We start from the raw sequence: 15,853 nt of genomic DNA, 5'->3' as shown, positions 1-15,853 counted from the left end.
TAAAGTGGGGGGGAGGGAACTAGAGACAGGGCTGTAGCTACAGAGTGCTTACCTAAGAAATACAAAGTCCTGGCCTGGAGTTTAGCCTAGAGGTAGAGTGCTTGCCTAGCATGCACGAGGACCGGGGCTCAATTCCAACAAAGTAGATAAATCAAACTCTTTACACATAGATATGTAGAAATGTGGGATGTTACAGCCACTTTGGACTACAGTTTAGAGGTTCCTCAAAACAAACACAGAATTACCTCATAAAACCCTGCAAGAGTCAGATACCTACAGCTCAATTCTGTAATCCTAGCTACTCAGGAGGCTGAAATCTGAGGATTGAGGCTCAAAGCCAGTCCAGCCACTAAAGTCCTTGAGTCTCATCTCCAATTAAGGTCCAGAAAACTGGGAGTAGCACTGTGGCTCAAGTGGCAAAACACTAGCCTAGAGCTGACAAGCTCAAGACCACCACCCAGGCCTAGAGTTCAAGCTCCACCACTGACCAAAAAAACCCCTACCAACTATGTTCCTAAATATATACTAGAAAAATTTAAACATGCATCCCCACATAAAAATATTTGTGAATGTTCATAGCAACATTATTCATAGCCAAAAACCTTATCCAAGTTTTTGATGATTCACTATCAAACAAGCCAAAAAGTTTTTAAAAACCCACTAATAAATAAATAAAGAAAATGTGGTACATGAAATATTATTTCACAAAAAAACAACAACAAAAAGCTGGAGCCTGGAACAGTGGCTCACACCTGTAATCCTAGCTACTCAGGTGGCTCAGATCTGAGGTTTAAGGTTCAAAGCCAAGCCAGCCCAGGCACTAAAGAACAGATTTTTATCTCCAATTAATCACTAAATAATCGGAAGTGGGCTATGGCTCAAGGGGCATGATTTTAGCTTTGAGCTGAAGAGTCCAGGGAGAGCACCTAAGCCCAGAGTTCAGCCCCATGACCCTCAAAACAAACAAACAAACAAGCTGGGCACTGGTGGCTCATGCCTACAAGCCTAGCTACTCAGGAGACTGAAGTGTGAGAATCACAGTTCCAAGCCAGCCAAAGCACAAAAGTCCCTGAGACTCTTATCTCCAATTAACCACCAAAATATGGAAGTGGTCCTGTGGCTCAAAATGGTAGAGTGCTAGCCTTGAGCTAAAGAACTCAGGGACAGCACCCAAGCCCAGAGTTTAAACCCCACGACCAACTGACAAAACAAGAAGCACTGATGCATGCTACAACACAGATGAACCTTGAAGACACTATACTGAAAGAAGTAAAAGAATACACTTTTAATTATTCCTTTTACATGAAATGTCCTGAATAATATAGAGTGCCTAGAGCAGGAAACATTGGAGAAAACAGAGGATCAAATGTATTTGGGAGTGAGGGGTAGATTGCTCGCCTAGCATGCATGAAGCCCTAGGTTTGATTTAGCAGTACCACATAAACAGAGAAAGCCATAAGTGGCACAGTGGCTCAAGTGGCAGAGTGCTAGCCTTTCACAAAAACAGCTCAGGGACAGTGCCCAGGCCCTGAGTTCAAGCTCCAGGACTGGCCAAAAAAAAAAAAAATTTTTTTTTAAATTCTAAAACTGTGGTGGAAAAAAAATAAATAAAACTGTGGTGATAGTGTACAATTTGCAAATGGTTTTGAATATACTAAATGACTCATGTGTACATTCTAAATGTCTGACATAGTATTTAAAGCTCAATAAAGCTTCTTAAAAATTGGAACATTACTATATTTTACCTATCAGGGTTAAATAAAATTAAAAATTCCACCTATTCTTAATGTGGCTACTAGAAAATGTAGCATTTGCCTACATAACACAGAACTAATTGGCAGAATACTGCATGAGGGTTTTTTTGTTTTTGTTTTGTTTTGTTTTAGGTCATGGGGCTTGAACTCAGGGTCTGAACAACATCCCTGGGCTTTCTCAAAGCTAGAGCTCTACCACTTGAGCCACGTGTGGTACTAAGGAATCAATCCCAGGTCATCATGCCTGCTAGACAAGCACTCTACCACTAGGCCAAACTCCTGGCCCCTAATAACTGCTTTGATCTATTATTCATTATATTGTGCATCTCAATGCAAAAATCTCAGAAGCTAAGCACTGTTGAATGAACAGATGTAGTGAGCCTCTTTCACAGAAACAGGGATGTAAATGTCAATTGTGTTTTTCATATATCCTATTCCTAGTTTGTTTGCTCAAGAGAGCTTCTGTTGACCCTGTGGTTTAAATTTCATGGTAATGTGATGATATATACACTAAGCTACTGATTCTTTCCAGAAAGAATAAACTTTGAGTGAGCTACCAACAGCTCAACGCCTGTAATCCTAGCTACTTCAAACCTTGATCAAACTGTGATCAAACAGCCCCGATGGGAAAGCCCTTGAGACTCAACTCCAAATAACTACCAAAAAGAAGCCAGTAGTAGAGCTTTGGCTCAAGCAGTAGTGCACTGGCATGAAAACTTAAGAGCAGAGCCCAGGCCCTGCATTCAAGCCCTAGGACTGGCACAAAAAAAAAAAAGAAAGAAAGAAAAAGACTTTGGGGGCCCAGGAGTCTGGCCGAGTGGTAAAATGCTTGCATGGCATGCACAAAGACTCAGGTTCAATTCCTTAGTACATAGAAATTCCACATACATAGAAAAGCCAGAAGTGGTGCTGTGGCTCTAACCTTAAGGAAAAAGCCCAAGACAGTATTCAGGCCCTAGGAGCAAGCCCAGGACTAGCAAAAAAAGAAAGAAAGAAAGAAAAATACTTTGGGAAAGTTAAAACAAAGAAAGAAAAAAAGAAAAGGAAAAAAAAATTAGGGAACGGGGCGCTGGTGACTCACACCTTAAATCCTAGCTACTCAGGAGGCTGATATCTGAAAATCACGGTTCAAAGCCAGCCAGCCAGCCCCAGCATTAAAGTCCTTGAGGCATTAAAGTCCTTGAGACTCTTATCTCCAATTAACTATCAGAAAACCGATAGTGGCACTGTGGCTGAAAGTGGTAGAGCATTAGCCTTGAGCTGAAGAACCCATGGGCAGTGCCCAGGACCAGAGTTCCAACCCCATGACCAGGAAAAAAAGGTGGGGAAGGGATGCTATAGAGTGTTTGTCTAACTTGTATACACTGATGAAGTAACAATCAAGGTCTACTATTTAGCCCCTCTTAATCTAGATCCATTAGCATGAATATTCTACCAGAATCCTCTACTTCAATCACACAGATCAGGTTTTGGAACCAGCATGTTTGTTTCCGGCTCAGATATTTGCTCATGTTATCCCCTGTCCACTTAAACACTGACTACAGTCAAACTCATTTGTGCCTGCTTTCATTTCATCATCCCATTCAAGCTGTTTCTTATATATTATTTTCTGGGGTTTAGTTAAAAAGAGGCGGGGCTGGCCTGGAGTCTGGCCTAGTGGTACAGTGCTTGCCTAGCATGCACTAAGACCCGGGTTCAATTCCTTGGTACCATATACATAGAAATAAATAAAATTAAAAAAAAAATTTAAAGGTGGGGGCTGCAAATGTGGCTTAGTGGTAGAGTGTTTGCCTAGCATGCATTAAGCCCTGGGTTTGATTCCTCAGTACCAGATAAACAAAAAAAACCATAGCGATGATGTGGTAACATACTAGCCTTGAGCTGAAGAGCTCAGGGACAGTACCTAAAGCCCTAAGTTCAAACCCCAGGACTGCCATGCATAGAGAGATAGACAGACATATCAGGAATCAGGGCAAAGACAGTTTGTCAGTACACTACTTGCCTAGCACATGCAAGAAAAGAAAAGGAATGGGAGCTCAGCGTTCACTCAACATAAGACTTTTGCATTCTCATTCTAACTTAAAGGGTAAGTTCTCATTCTCAATTAAAAAATAAAACACTGGGGGCTGGGAGTTTGGCCTAGTGGTTAAAGTACTTGCCTAGCATGCATCAAGACCCAGGTTCGATTCCTTGGTACCACATATATAGAAAAAAGCTGGAAGTGGTGCTGAGGTTCAAGTGGCAGAGCTCTAGCCTTGAGAAAGTCCAAGGACAGTGCTCAGGCCCTGAGCTCAAGCCCAGGACTGGCAAGAAAATAAAATAAAATAAAATAAAACACTGCACAAATCTGGCTAGACTCTATTTCCACTACTTTTCTCCCATTATCATTCCAAAATTGTTTGTTCCCACACTTCATTTCAACTCCCTAGCTCCAAATTCTAAGGGTAAGGTAACATCCTTTATGGTGTTTCCTCTTTGCATACTGCACTCCTTGAAATAGTAACACTTCCTGAAAATGAGACACTAGTGTATATACAAATTGTAATCAACAAATTCCACTCTGGCCACAAGACTTTCTGCATCTGGTACACTTGGACATATTGATAAAGCTGGATACAAAAGGATAATAAACAAGAGGGGGAAACTGCTGCTACATTGTTTCAGTATCATAAAAAGGTATAGGCACAATAACTCAATGTTTCTTTGTGTACTGATAAAAAGTTTGAGCCTTGAAGAGAGTTTGGCCTAGTGGTAGAGTGCCTGCCTAGCAGTAGAGTGCCTGCCTAGCATGCACGAAGACCCAAGTTCAATTCCTTGGTCCCACATACATAGAAAAAAGCCAGAAGTGGTGCTGAGGCTCAGTTGGTAGAGCTCTAGCCTTGAGAAAGTCCAAGGACAGTGCTCAGGCCCTGAGCTCAAGCCCAGAACTGGCAAAAAAAAAAAAGTTTGTGCCTCTATCTAAGGTGTCATTATATTAACTTCTGAGGTATGTAGCAATGCTGAAAGGACATCCCCAAGAAACAAAAGTTAATTTATAGTTCAAAATTACTTTCTGGCCAAGCACTTGTGGCTCATGTGTGTAACTGTAGCTATTAAGCAGGCAAAGATTGGAAGGATTAGACATTAAGCTGTGAAGAAAGTTCATCAAACCCCATCTAAATGAAAAGCTGGGTATAGTAAGTATGCACCTGTCATCCCAGCTATGGAGGAAACTGAAATAAAGGAGTCACAATTCCAATATAGCCCAAGGCAAAAACAAAAAAAAAGTTTGCAAGATTCCTTTTCTCAGCAAAAAAAGCTAGGCATGGTGGTGCATGCCTGTTATTCTAGTGCACTGAGAAACATAAACAGAAAGACTGCATGCAGTTCAGGTCCATCTCAGCAAAAAGCAACTCTATCTCAGAGCTAATAAACAAGCAAACTAATAAGCAACAAACCACCAATGGCTCATGCCTGTAATATCTACTTAGGAAGCTGAGATCTGAAGATGACAGAAGCCAGCCTGGAGAGTAAAGTTCATGAGACTCTTATCTCCAATTTACCAGCAAAAATCTGGAAATAGAAGAGTGGTTTCAAGTAGTAGAGTGTCAACCTTACGCAGAAAAAGCTAAGGGACAGGCCAGAAGTTTGGCATAGTGGTAGAGTGCTTGTCTAACATGCATGAAGACCCAGGTTTGATTCCTCAGTAATACATACATAGAAAAAGCTGGAAGTGGTGCTGTGGCTGAAGTGGTAGAGCTCTAGCCTTGAGAAGTCCAAGGACAGTGCCAGGCCCTGAGCTCAAGCCCAGGACTGGCAAAAAAAAAAAAAGAAAAAGAAAAAGAAAAAGAAAAGAAAAAAGGAATTAATTATTTTCATTTTGGTCTCACATTAGTATAAAACAATTTGAGGACTTTTTTTTTGTTTTTTTGTTTTTTTGCCAGTCCTGGTGCTTGAACTCAGGGCCTGAGTGAGCCTAACTGTCCTTGGGCTTTCCTCAAGGCCTAGCACTGTACCACTTAAGCCACAGCACCACTTCCGGCTTTTCTATGTATGTGGTATCAAGGAATCAAACACAGGTCTTCATGCATGTTAGAGAAGCACTCTACCACTAAGCCAAACTCCTGGCCCCAATTTTCGGACGTTTTTAAAGCTAAAAGTAAGTTGGGGCCAGTAGTTTGGTCTAGTGGGAAAAGTGCTTGCCTAGCATGCACAAACACCCCAGTTCAATTCCTCTGTAGCACATACATAGAAAAAGCTGGAAGTGGTGCTGTGGTTCAAGTGGTAGAACTAGTGCTAGCCTTGAGAAAAGCCCAAGGACAGTGTTCAGGCCTTGAGTTCAAGCACCAGGAGTAGCAAAAAATAAATAAATAAAAAACGCTGAGCTGGGCACAGTGGCTCACGCATGTAATTAATCCTTAGCTACCCATGAGGCTGAGATCTGAGGATCTCAAAAGTCTGTGAGACGATTATGTCCAATTAAGTGCTAAAGATTATGTCCAATTAAGTGCTAACAGCAGAAAGTGGAGTTGTAGCTCAAACAGTAGTGTGCTAGCCTTTAAAGACAAAGCTAAGTGATTGGTCCCAGGTTCTAAGTTCAAAAGCCCTAGTATTGGCACACATACATGTACACACACACATACACACACATCATTATCACCTGAAATCAGAAAGAACTAGCTTAGGATCCTGCAATATTCATGTAAATTTCAGGCCATTTATTCATTGTTTCAACTCCCATGCCTGGCTAATAATCAGTAAATAGTTTTCCATTATATTAGCTCAAAGAAAAAATAAGGAGGTAGGGAGAGGGAAATGGAGACCAAGACATGAGAAAGGGTGTCAATGTTTGTGAAGTAATGCACCTTCGATCTGGTGAATATAATGTAACCCCTTCTATTAATTACCATAAAAATATATATGGAAAATGAAAAAATAAATGATGTCTCATCAGTTTTTCCTAAGTTTCCCCTCATATTAACTACTGTATCAACCAGAGTAAGCTAACCATTGACTGTTGCAATTTTTTTTTTTTTTGACAGTCTTGGCCTTAAGCTCAGGGCCAGAGCACTGTCCTTGGATTTTTCTCAAGACTAGAGCTCTATCACTTGAGCCTCAGCACCATTTCCGGCTTTTTCTAAGTATGTGGTACCAAGGAATCAAACCCGGGTCTTCGTGCATGCTAGGCAAGCACTTTACCACTAGGCCAAACTCCCGGCCTCTGATGGTTGCAATTTTATATCCTCAAACCATCCCAAAACTAACCACAATCTTTCTTTCTTTTTTTTTTTGGGGGGGGGGGTCAGTCCTGAGGACTTGAACTCAGGACCTAGGTGCTGTCCCTGAGCTTTTTTGCTCAAGCCTAGCTAGCACTCTACTATTTTGAGCCACAGTGCCACTTTTGGTTTTCTGGTGGTTTGTGGGAGATAGGAATCTCAGACACTCCTGACTAGGCTGGCTTCAAACCATGATTGTCAGCTCTCAGCCTTCTGTGTAGCTAGGATTATAGGCATGAGCTACCAGTGCCTGGCTAACCACAATTCTAATGGTTAAAAGCATTTCAGTCCCTTTAACTAAACCTAATAATAATAAGCCAAAAGGTAAAGGTAAAGCCTTCTCATATGAGCAAGCTATTTTGCCTCTGATCTATGCATTCATCATAAGTTGCCATACAAATGTCTACTGTCAACCAGACAACACTACTAGTAACTTTTCCCTGCACCTGAAAGAAAACAAACTTCACTATAATGCCAGTAGCTCAACACTATAATCCTTGTTATGTAGGAGACTGAGATCTCAAAAGATTTCAGTTTGAGGCCTGCCTAGACAGAAACATCCATAAAACCCCACTTATAAAATAACCAGCAAGGGCTGGGATATAGCTCAGTGACAAATTGCTTGCCTAGCAAGAGCAACATCCTGGGTTCAATCTCCAGTACCAAAAGAGAGAAAGAGAGAGAGAAAAAAAAAAAAAAAGAGAAGGGGGGAGGGAGGGAGGAAGGGAGGGGGACAAAATAACCAGCAAAAAGCTGGGCACAAAAGGACCTGAGACTCTTATCTCCAATTAACCTCTAGAAAATGCGAAGTGGGGCTTGGCTCAAGGGTTAGGGTGGTAGCCTTGAGCTGAAGAGCTCAGGGACACCACCCAAGCCCAGGGGTAGAGCAGTAGCCTTGACCTAAAGAGCTCAGGGGCAGCGTCCAGATCAAAGTACAAGCCCCATGACACACACCCCTAAAAAAATGCTGGGCTGGAGACATAGCCCAAACAATAAGAATGCCAGACAAACATGGAATCTGAGCAGGCCGGGAGTTTGGCCTAGTGGTAGAGTGCTTGCCTAGCATGCACAAAGACCCGGGTTCCATTCCTAGGTACCACATACATAGAAAAAAAAAAAGCTGGAAGTGGTGCTGAGGCTCTCTAGTCTTGAGAAAGTCCAAAGACGGGGCTCAGGCCCTGAGCTCAGGCCCAGGACTGACAAAAAAAAAAAAAAAGGCTCAGCAAGCACAAGGCCCTGAGTTCAAACTCCAATACAATCAAAAAAAGACAAAACAAAACAAAAAACCCTCAAAAACGTAATATCCAGAATCATAAGCCATTTATAACCCATAAAGTAACTAAATAAATGTCTTAGAGAAAGGAAAACTGATACCCAAAGCAATTAATGTGACTAGACTAATCAACTTAATACCTCTACTAAAATGGAAGAGAAAAACTCAAGCCCAGGCAAACTCAAATCCAGCATTTCTCAATAAAAGAGAAATCTTTTATTTTAAGGCTAATGGGTACTGTTTCCCCAAGCAAAAGTCTAACATCAAAAGGGCAAGTATTTTTGTGGGATCAAGTGGGAAGACTAACAGGATTTGTTATTTATCTCCTCCTAATACACTAACTCCCCGATTATCATCAATCTATAGCAATTATAGATTACTCATCTACTTTTCCTGCTCCTGCAAAGAGAAACCTGAAACATGACTGAAATCCATTTATTAAAATTCTGTGCAACACCACCACCAATGGAATTAGGAAAAGACAGCTGGCAAAGGAGAAGCTAAGTAGACTTGGGTAATTCTTAGTCATCCTTCTAATTTTACTCAGATGTCAATGTCTATTAAGCCCTAACTCTTCCTTACCCAAATAAGATTGACAGCAAATTGATCACTGTAGCTCATTTCATAATGTCATTTACCTATCTAAACTAAGTCCTTTGAGTATCAACTCAAGTTTTTGGCTTTTTGTTTTTGTATTGATGTTACTTTGGCAGTCCTTGGATTTGCTAGGCAAGCAGAGACACTCAACCACTTGACCCGAACTATCAGCACATCTGTTTTCAGCTAGCATCAGTCTTTTTGTTGTTGTTGTTGCTCTTGCTGTTGGTCATAAGGACTTGAACTCGGGGCCTGGGTGCTGTCCTTGAGCTCTTCAGCTCAAGGCTACTGCTCTACCACCTGGGCCACAGTGCCACTTCCGGTTTTCTGTTGGTTCATTAGAGATAAGAATCTCAAGCACTTTTATGCCTGGGCTGGCTTTGATCTGTGACCCTCCACATCTCAGCCTCCTGAGAAGCTAGAAGTGTAGGTGTGAGCCACCAGCCCCTGGCTTTAACATCAGTCTTATACACAACAGTTGCTAAATAAATGAACAAATGCATTTATAAACTTACCACTTGTACTGAAGTCCCAACATAAATGACTAAAAGGTGGTAACCCTCTCTATTATGATGTAAAATGTAAAACACAGTTTTTGAAACATTTCTTATAAGATGGACCTATTTAAAAAAAAAAAAAAACCTTATCAGAGACTCCAATGAGGAAAAAGAAATCAGTAACACTTAGGTGGCTTAAACAGTCAGTTTGGGGCTGTGATGTTGCGTTTGTCTAGCAAGTACAATGTCCTGTGTTCGATCCCCAGTACCAAAAGGAAAAGACTAGGCCGGGACTTTGGCCTAGTGGAAGAGTGCATGCACAAAGATCAGGGTTCAATTCCTCGGTACCACATACATAGAAAAAGCCAGAAGTGGTGCTCTGGCTCAAGTGGCAGAATGCTAGCTTAGAGGAAAAAGGACAGTACTCAGGCCCTGAGTTCAAGTCCCAGGACTTGCAAAAAAAAAAAAAAGGAAAAGACCAAAACACACACACACACACACACACACACACACACACCCCTAATTAAATGGTTACAGATAAAAAAAAAAAAAACTTAATCTAGGGCAGACATATGACTAACTCAAGCATCTGAGTAACTTTTCTCTCCTCTCCATCTTATACGTGTCTCCCTTTCTCTTTCCTGCATGAGGATCTACAATCAATATTTGACACTTAGGGCCGGGAGTGAGGCTAATGGTAGAGTGCTTGCCTAGTATGCACGAAGCCCTGGATTCAATTCCTCGGTACTACATACACAGAAAAAGCCAGAGGTGGTGCTGTGGCTCAAGTGGCAGAGCGCTGGCCTTGAGCAAAAAGTATCCAATCTAGGGCTGGGAGTTTGGCCTAGTGGTAGAGTGCTTGCCTAACATGTACAAAGACATGGGTTCAATTTCTCAATACCACATAGATAGAAAAGGCCAGAAGTGGTGCTGTGGCTCAAGTGTGTAAGGTTCTGACCTTAAGAAAACCCAAGGACAGTGCTCAGGCCCTGAGCTCAAGCCCAGGACTGGCAAAAAAAAAAAAAAGTGTCCAATACAAAGACAATGCCCAGGATCCTGAATTCTAGCAAAAAGCCCAAGACCAGCCAAAAAAAAAAAAAAAAGACACCTGATGGTTGGACTTCAGAGAAACTGCTGACTACCATAGATGCTACAGATTCTGGGTGCTAATTGGAAGTATCATTTTGCTTAAAGGTAGTGTTGACTTCTGAACAAGCACAAACATGTGTTGAACCCACTATGTAGAGTCTACACCTTAAGGCTCAATGAGGTAAAGATAACCTACTTGTCCACCAGTATGTGATTTTAAGCTAATTAAAACAAGGCACAGTATCACTGTGTTCTAAATTACTCCACAGAGCTTCTTTTCTGTATATAGACTTTCCCCTGGCTCTCAGTGATAGGAGAGTGTTCTCCTATCAGCCCCACATGCAGGCTGGGTGAGAAGCAATCTAACAGTAAAAATATGGGCCCTTTGGGCTTGGAGTCAGTCATGACAGTCTGACTCATAGACCACTTTTTTATTAGGGCAGATAACTATTGAAACATAGCTAATTTCTCTTCACTTCAGTAACCCTATCTGTAAAATAATGACCTTACTTATCTTAGTAGAATACCTGGAGGGGGAAAAAAAAAAATCAAAGAAAACCATGCACATGCTACCAGAACACCAGGCCCTCAAAATGGAGGCTATTCAGATCTAACTTTGGCAAAGTGGCAAAAAAGACAGCAATGTTACTGACTTTGGACTGTTAAGACAAAATATAAATCAATAGTGGGATTTAAAAAAGAAAATTAGGATGGGTGCAGTGGCTCACATCTGTAATCCTAACTACTCAGGAGGCTGAGATCTGAGGATTGAGGTTCAAAGCCAGCCTGGGGAACTAAAGACTGGGAGACTCTTCTTATCTTCAATTAAAAACTAGAAAACCAGAAGTGGTGCTATGGCTCAAGGGGTAGGGCGGTAGCCTTGAGCTGAAGAGCTCAGGGACAGCTTCCAGGCCCAGGGTCCAAGCCCCACAACCACCACCACCAACAACAACAAAAAAGGAAAATAGCGGGGCCGGGAGTTTGGCCTAGTGGTAAAGTGCTTGCCTAGCATGCACAAAGACCCGGGTTTGATTCCTCGGTACCACATACATAGAAAAAAGCCGGAAGTGGTGCTGAGGCTCAAGTGGTAGAGCTCTAGCTTTGAGAAAGTCCAAGGACAGTGCTCAGGCCCTGAGCTCAAGCCCAGGACTGGCAAAAAAAAAAAAAAAAAAAAAAAAAAAAAAGGAAAATAGCTAAGGACACATAGGTCACTTTCTGACTAGCACAGACCTTTACCTAATTTAGTTCTTGGAAAGAACCCACTGTCTGATTTGCTTATCTAAACTGGCTGCCCCAAAACTGTAACTGGACTCCCCAGAAGTGTCAGCAGCCTTGAGAGAAATTATACCCTGAAGTCTTTCTGTATAAATAGAGAGAACACTGTGTATTCATAATACACTGCAAAATTAAGTCATAACTACTTGGGCACCTGGACTCAAAATCCATGTCTCTTGAATTATCAAAAAGTAAACAGCTTCAATCTGAATAACTAGGCTGGTTAATGAGGACCCAGAAGCACCCTGAAAAATGTAAGCAAGGTTTTCTAGTTGTTAACCAGAAAAAAAGTTAATAAAGGTTCTCAACAGAGCAACTTTCAATTTCATACTGAGAAACTGAAGTGAGAAGATTTCAATGCATTTTTACTTTTATTTTCTACAGCACTGGGAATTGACCTCGGGGCCACATGCTTGCTAAAAAGTGCTCTACCATTTGAGTCAAAACAAATATTTGGAAGTACCATTTTCATCAACTATAAGCTTCACAATGGTTTATGTTATGAACATTCTAAGCGTAATTCTCCCTTGCTATAAGCTCTTCATAACAGTTTTCTTCTTCAAGCCCCCACCAATTAAGCCCACCCTCTTGCAGGCCTCACTCTTTTGATTCTGAAATCAAGAGACCATTTCTCTTTGAAAGGGCCCTCATGGGCCGTGCCATGCAAAAGTGATGCCCATCTAAGAAATCCATACTGGCAACACTTCATTGTTAATGTGTCACTTGAACACTAAGTACAAATTAAAGGCACTTTACCATACAAATCTCCTTTTGAGTGTTTTTACAGATTTAAAATATCAACTTATTTTTTGCTAACCTATGTTGACTGTAAAAAGGAGTTTCACTGGGATATCTACATACATGCAACCTTTAATCTGTACCTACATATTTTGAGGAACAAGGAATCTAGTCAAGTCATGGAACCAGCAGGACTCCAGTTCTGCAGTCCAGTCACACTGCTTTGGTGTTACCAATTACTGCATGCTGAGCACAGGCATCAAATACAAACCTCCACATTCCCTTATTAGAAGAGCAGAATTGCTCTACTTAAATCCACTGCCAATCAATTCCACGTTACAGTTACCACTGCTATGTTCTGTAACCTATACTTCACTTTCCATTTATTATAAGTGGATTTTAGCAATTGTAAGTTTTCTGTGGGTAAAGAGAAGGGAATAAGAATTGATGTAGGGAAAATTTTAGCTTCAATGATGTGAGGCAAAATAAACACTTAAAGCCACATAAAACTAAGTATCCAACATTACCAAAAATGGATTTTAAAGTGACTGCCAATGGAAATAACTTTGTTCACCTTTAATAATTGTTTATTTTATTAAAATAGAAAGAAAAAGAAAAACCTGTTATAGCACTAATAGTCTTTTAAGTTGCAACCAACTCACAGATTTCAGAAGAGCTTCCTTGTGAAGTGTCACTGAGAAGAAACACACACTTGAAGTTACCATTCACAGTAATCAAGTTACAGATCTGTGTCTGAAAGAACCACCAAATTCACCAAGTAATGCCATAACATATTCAGTGTTGCAGTCCTCACTTAGTACTTTGTACATCAAGAACATAGAGTATGGGTTTCCTTTCACTCCTGTCTGACAAAAAACCTAAAGATGCAAAGAATGAATTTACTCACACGAGAGTAAGTATAGACAATCACAAAAAAGAATTAGATAAAAACTTTAAGTTCGGGGCCGGGAGTTTGGCCTAGTGGTTAAAGTGCTTGCCTAGCATGCATAAAGACCCGGGTTCCATTCCTTGGTACCACATACATAGAAAAAAGCCGGAAGTGGTGCTGAGGCTCAAGTGGTAGAGCTCTAGCCTTGAGAAAGTCCAAGGACAGTGCTCAGGCCCTGAGCTCAAGCCCAGGACTGGCAAAAAACAAAAACAAAAACAAAAACTTTAAGTTCACAAATTACTGAGTAAAGACATACTAAGAGATCAGTGAAGTAAAACATGTCAACCTTAAATCTCATGGGTAAAGCAACTAAGGATGTTGATCAGAACCAATCAGATTTTCTAAGAGCAACATTCTCATCAGTGAAAAATTCCTTACAGAATCATGCAGAATAAAAACATTATGAAATCACACACATCACACTGGAATGGAATTTATCTTTCTTCTGCGCCACACTGGACTTAAAAATGTGGACTAACGACATTTAAAAAAACAGAGAAAATGACCCTTGACAGAAGCCAAACAACGACCTGAAATGACTCTAGAAAGAAGAGACGCCTTTCCCTTCTCAAAGCAATCGATACAGACAAGAACCACACTACAGGCTAAAATAATCCGGGGCCCTCGGGGCCGTGACTAATTTGCTATCAGTACAAGTCAAATACCAGATGACAGAAAGACAAAAACAGAACACATCTGACCTCCAATAACTATTAATGTATACAGATACATGGGATGTGGAGTGGAGGGATAAATGACGAAATGCTACTCTCGGGTAGGCAATACCTTCCCAGATATCGATGGGATTTATCAAGTCCACACTTTATCCTCAGTGGCTGTGTGTGTGTGTATGTGTGTGTGTGTGTGTGTGAGAGAGACAGAGGGACAGAGGGACAGACAAACACTTGGTCACCAAGATTTCGACCAAAGCTACGATCAGGCAAGTAACAAGAAATTAAAGCACATTTCAAAGCGAGACTGTCCTCCAGAACCCCTGGTACCCTCCAGACAGCGAGCCTGTGAAAGAAGTGACACTTTGGAGGGAGGCGAGGAGGGGGTGCCGGGTAATGTCAGTTAACTTCCCCTTCCTCTAAGAAGGTCAAACACCGGGAAGAGTCGGTCTGGCCTCACGTTTTCCTCCTTCGAACGCCTTCTACCACAAACCACATCACAACTCCAAGCACTTCGTTAAAAAGGAAGTAGCCGGCGGGAATGTTTGCAGTGCATTTCCACCGCAGACTCCTTACCTCGGGATGCAGCCGGGTCGCTTCGACCGGGAAACGTACCGGTGAAGTTTACTGTCTATGAGGAGTAACAAGCCCGGAGCTCAAGGGAGGAGCCGCGACCCCCACGGCCGCGCGAAGCCCCGTCCGCAGGGCTGGTCCCGGACGCGGGCCACGTCCGCCCGACGACGGGGAGGGGCCGGGGGGGAGGGTCCCCGACGGCACGGGCGCGCCGCTCCTACCTCCAGAGGGTCTCGGGGTCCCCGCGATGCTCGGCCAAGCCCGAGGCGGCGGCGAGGGGCCCGGAGCAGCAGCCCGTCCCTTCCCCGACGAGGTCCCCCGGGGCTGCCCGGGAGCCGGTGAAAAGGATACTGTGGGGGCGCCTGGGTCTGGAGGGCCCTGATGTTCGGGTGAGGAGGGGCCGCCGCCGCCGCCGCCGCCGCCGCTGCCGCCGCCGCTGCCGCCGCTGCCGCCGCCGCCGCCGCCGCCGCCGGGTGAGGAGGCGGTGCCGCCGCCGCCGCCGCCGCCGCCGCCGCCGCTCCGGTGCCGGGTCCGGTTCCTGCTGCAGCCGCTGAGCCTGATTTCAGAGCCGGTTTCTGCGGTAAACTCATGGCAAAGCGGAGCCACCAACCCCCCCAGAGCGGGACCGGGCGCGCCGGGGTGCAGGGGCTGGGGGCGGCGGGGGGACGGGAGGGGGGCGGGCCCGGGGGGACGGCGGGCGCGGGGGGCCGGGGGGAGGCCGGGAGGAGGAGGAGGAGGAGGGGGCCGGGGCCGGTCACACACGCCCTCCGCCGCCGCCGCCGCCGCCGCCGCCGCCGCCGCCGCCGCCTTCGGCAGCAGCAGCCGCCCCGCGGGCCGGCACCACCGGCTGCCGGTCTCCGTGACAACGCGACCCCAGGGGGGGGGCCGGGCCCGGCGGGGGCGGGAGGCGGAGAGACCGGACCTTTCACGGCAATATCCTCATGGGCCGGCGGCGGGGGGTCTCTGTCCCCCTCCCCGGGGGAAGCGGCGCCCTTCTCGGTAGCGGGGCTCAGGCGATGCCGGCGGATTTTCTTCACTCAACGAGCAGAGCATCCAACATGGCGCTGCGGCCGCCTCCAGCAGTCCGGCAGGACGGCCGCTCGGCAAGTTCCGGAAGTTTCCGGAACGGCTCGGCAGGCCCGGCGGGGGAGGGGGCTCGCTCGGCTGTTTCCGCGGGCGAGA

General features: G+C 44.0%; 1 protein-coding gene across 5 annotated transcripts in view; it reads right to left on the bottom strand.

The window, feature by feature from the left end:
- Positions 1-15,276, bottom strand: part of Eif4g3 (eukaryotic translation initiation factor 4 gamma 3) — a 224,921-nt gene extending 209,645 nt beyond the window's left edge. For 2 of the 5 annotated variants that reach the window (XM_090335656.1, XM_090335657.1), the window contains exon 1: positions 15,023-15,119. Coding sequence is in view for 1 of the 5 variants with exons in the window: in XM_090335635.1 (XP_090191761.1) it covers positions 15,023-15,261 (239 nt within the window). In the remaining 4 variants the exon portion in view is untranslated. Of the gene's footprint in view, positions 1-15,022 lie in introns of all 5 variants that reach the window. The other 3 variants (XM_090335635.1, XM_090335639.1, XM_090335655.1) reach the window with 3 other exon arrangements.
- Positions 15,277-15,853: the final 577 nt, after the last annotated feature.

This window comes from Megascapheus bottae, chromosome 6, assembly GCF_031878675.1.
Source record: "Megascapheus bottae isolate mThoBot1 chromosome 6, mThoBot2.hap1, whole genome shotgun sequence".
NCBI classification, from domain to species: Eukaryota; Metazoa; Chordata; class Mammalia; order Rodentia; family Geomyidae; genus Megascapheus; species Megascapheus bottae.
This window is presented reverse-complemented; position numbering and strand designations above follow the sequence as displayed.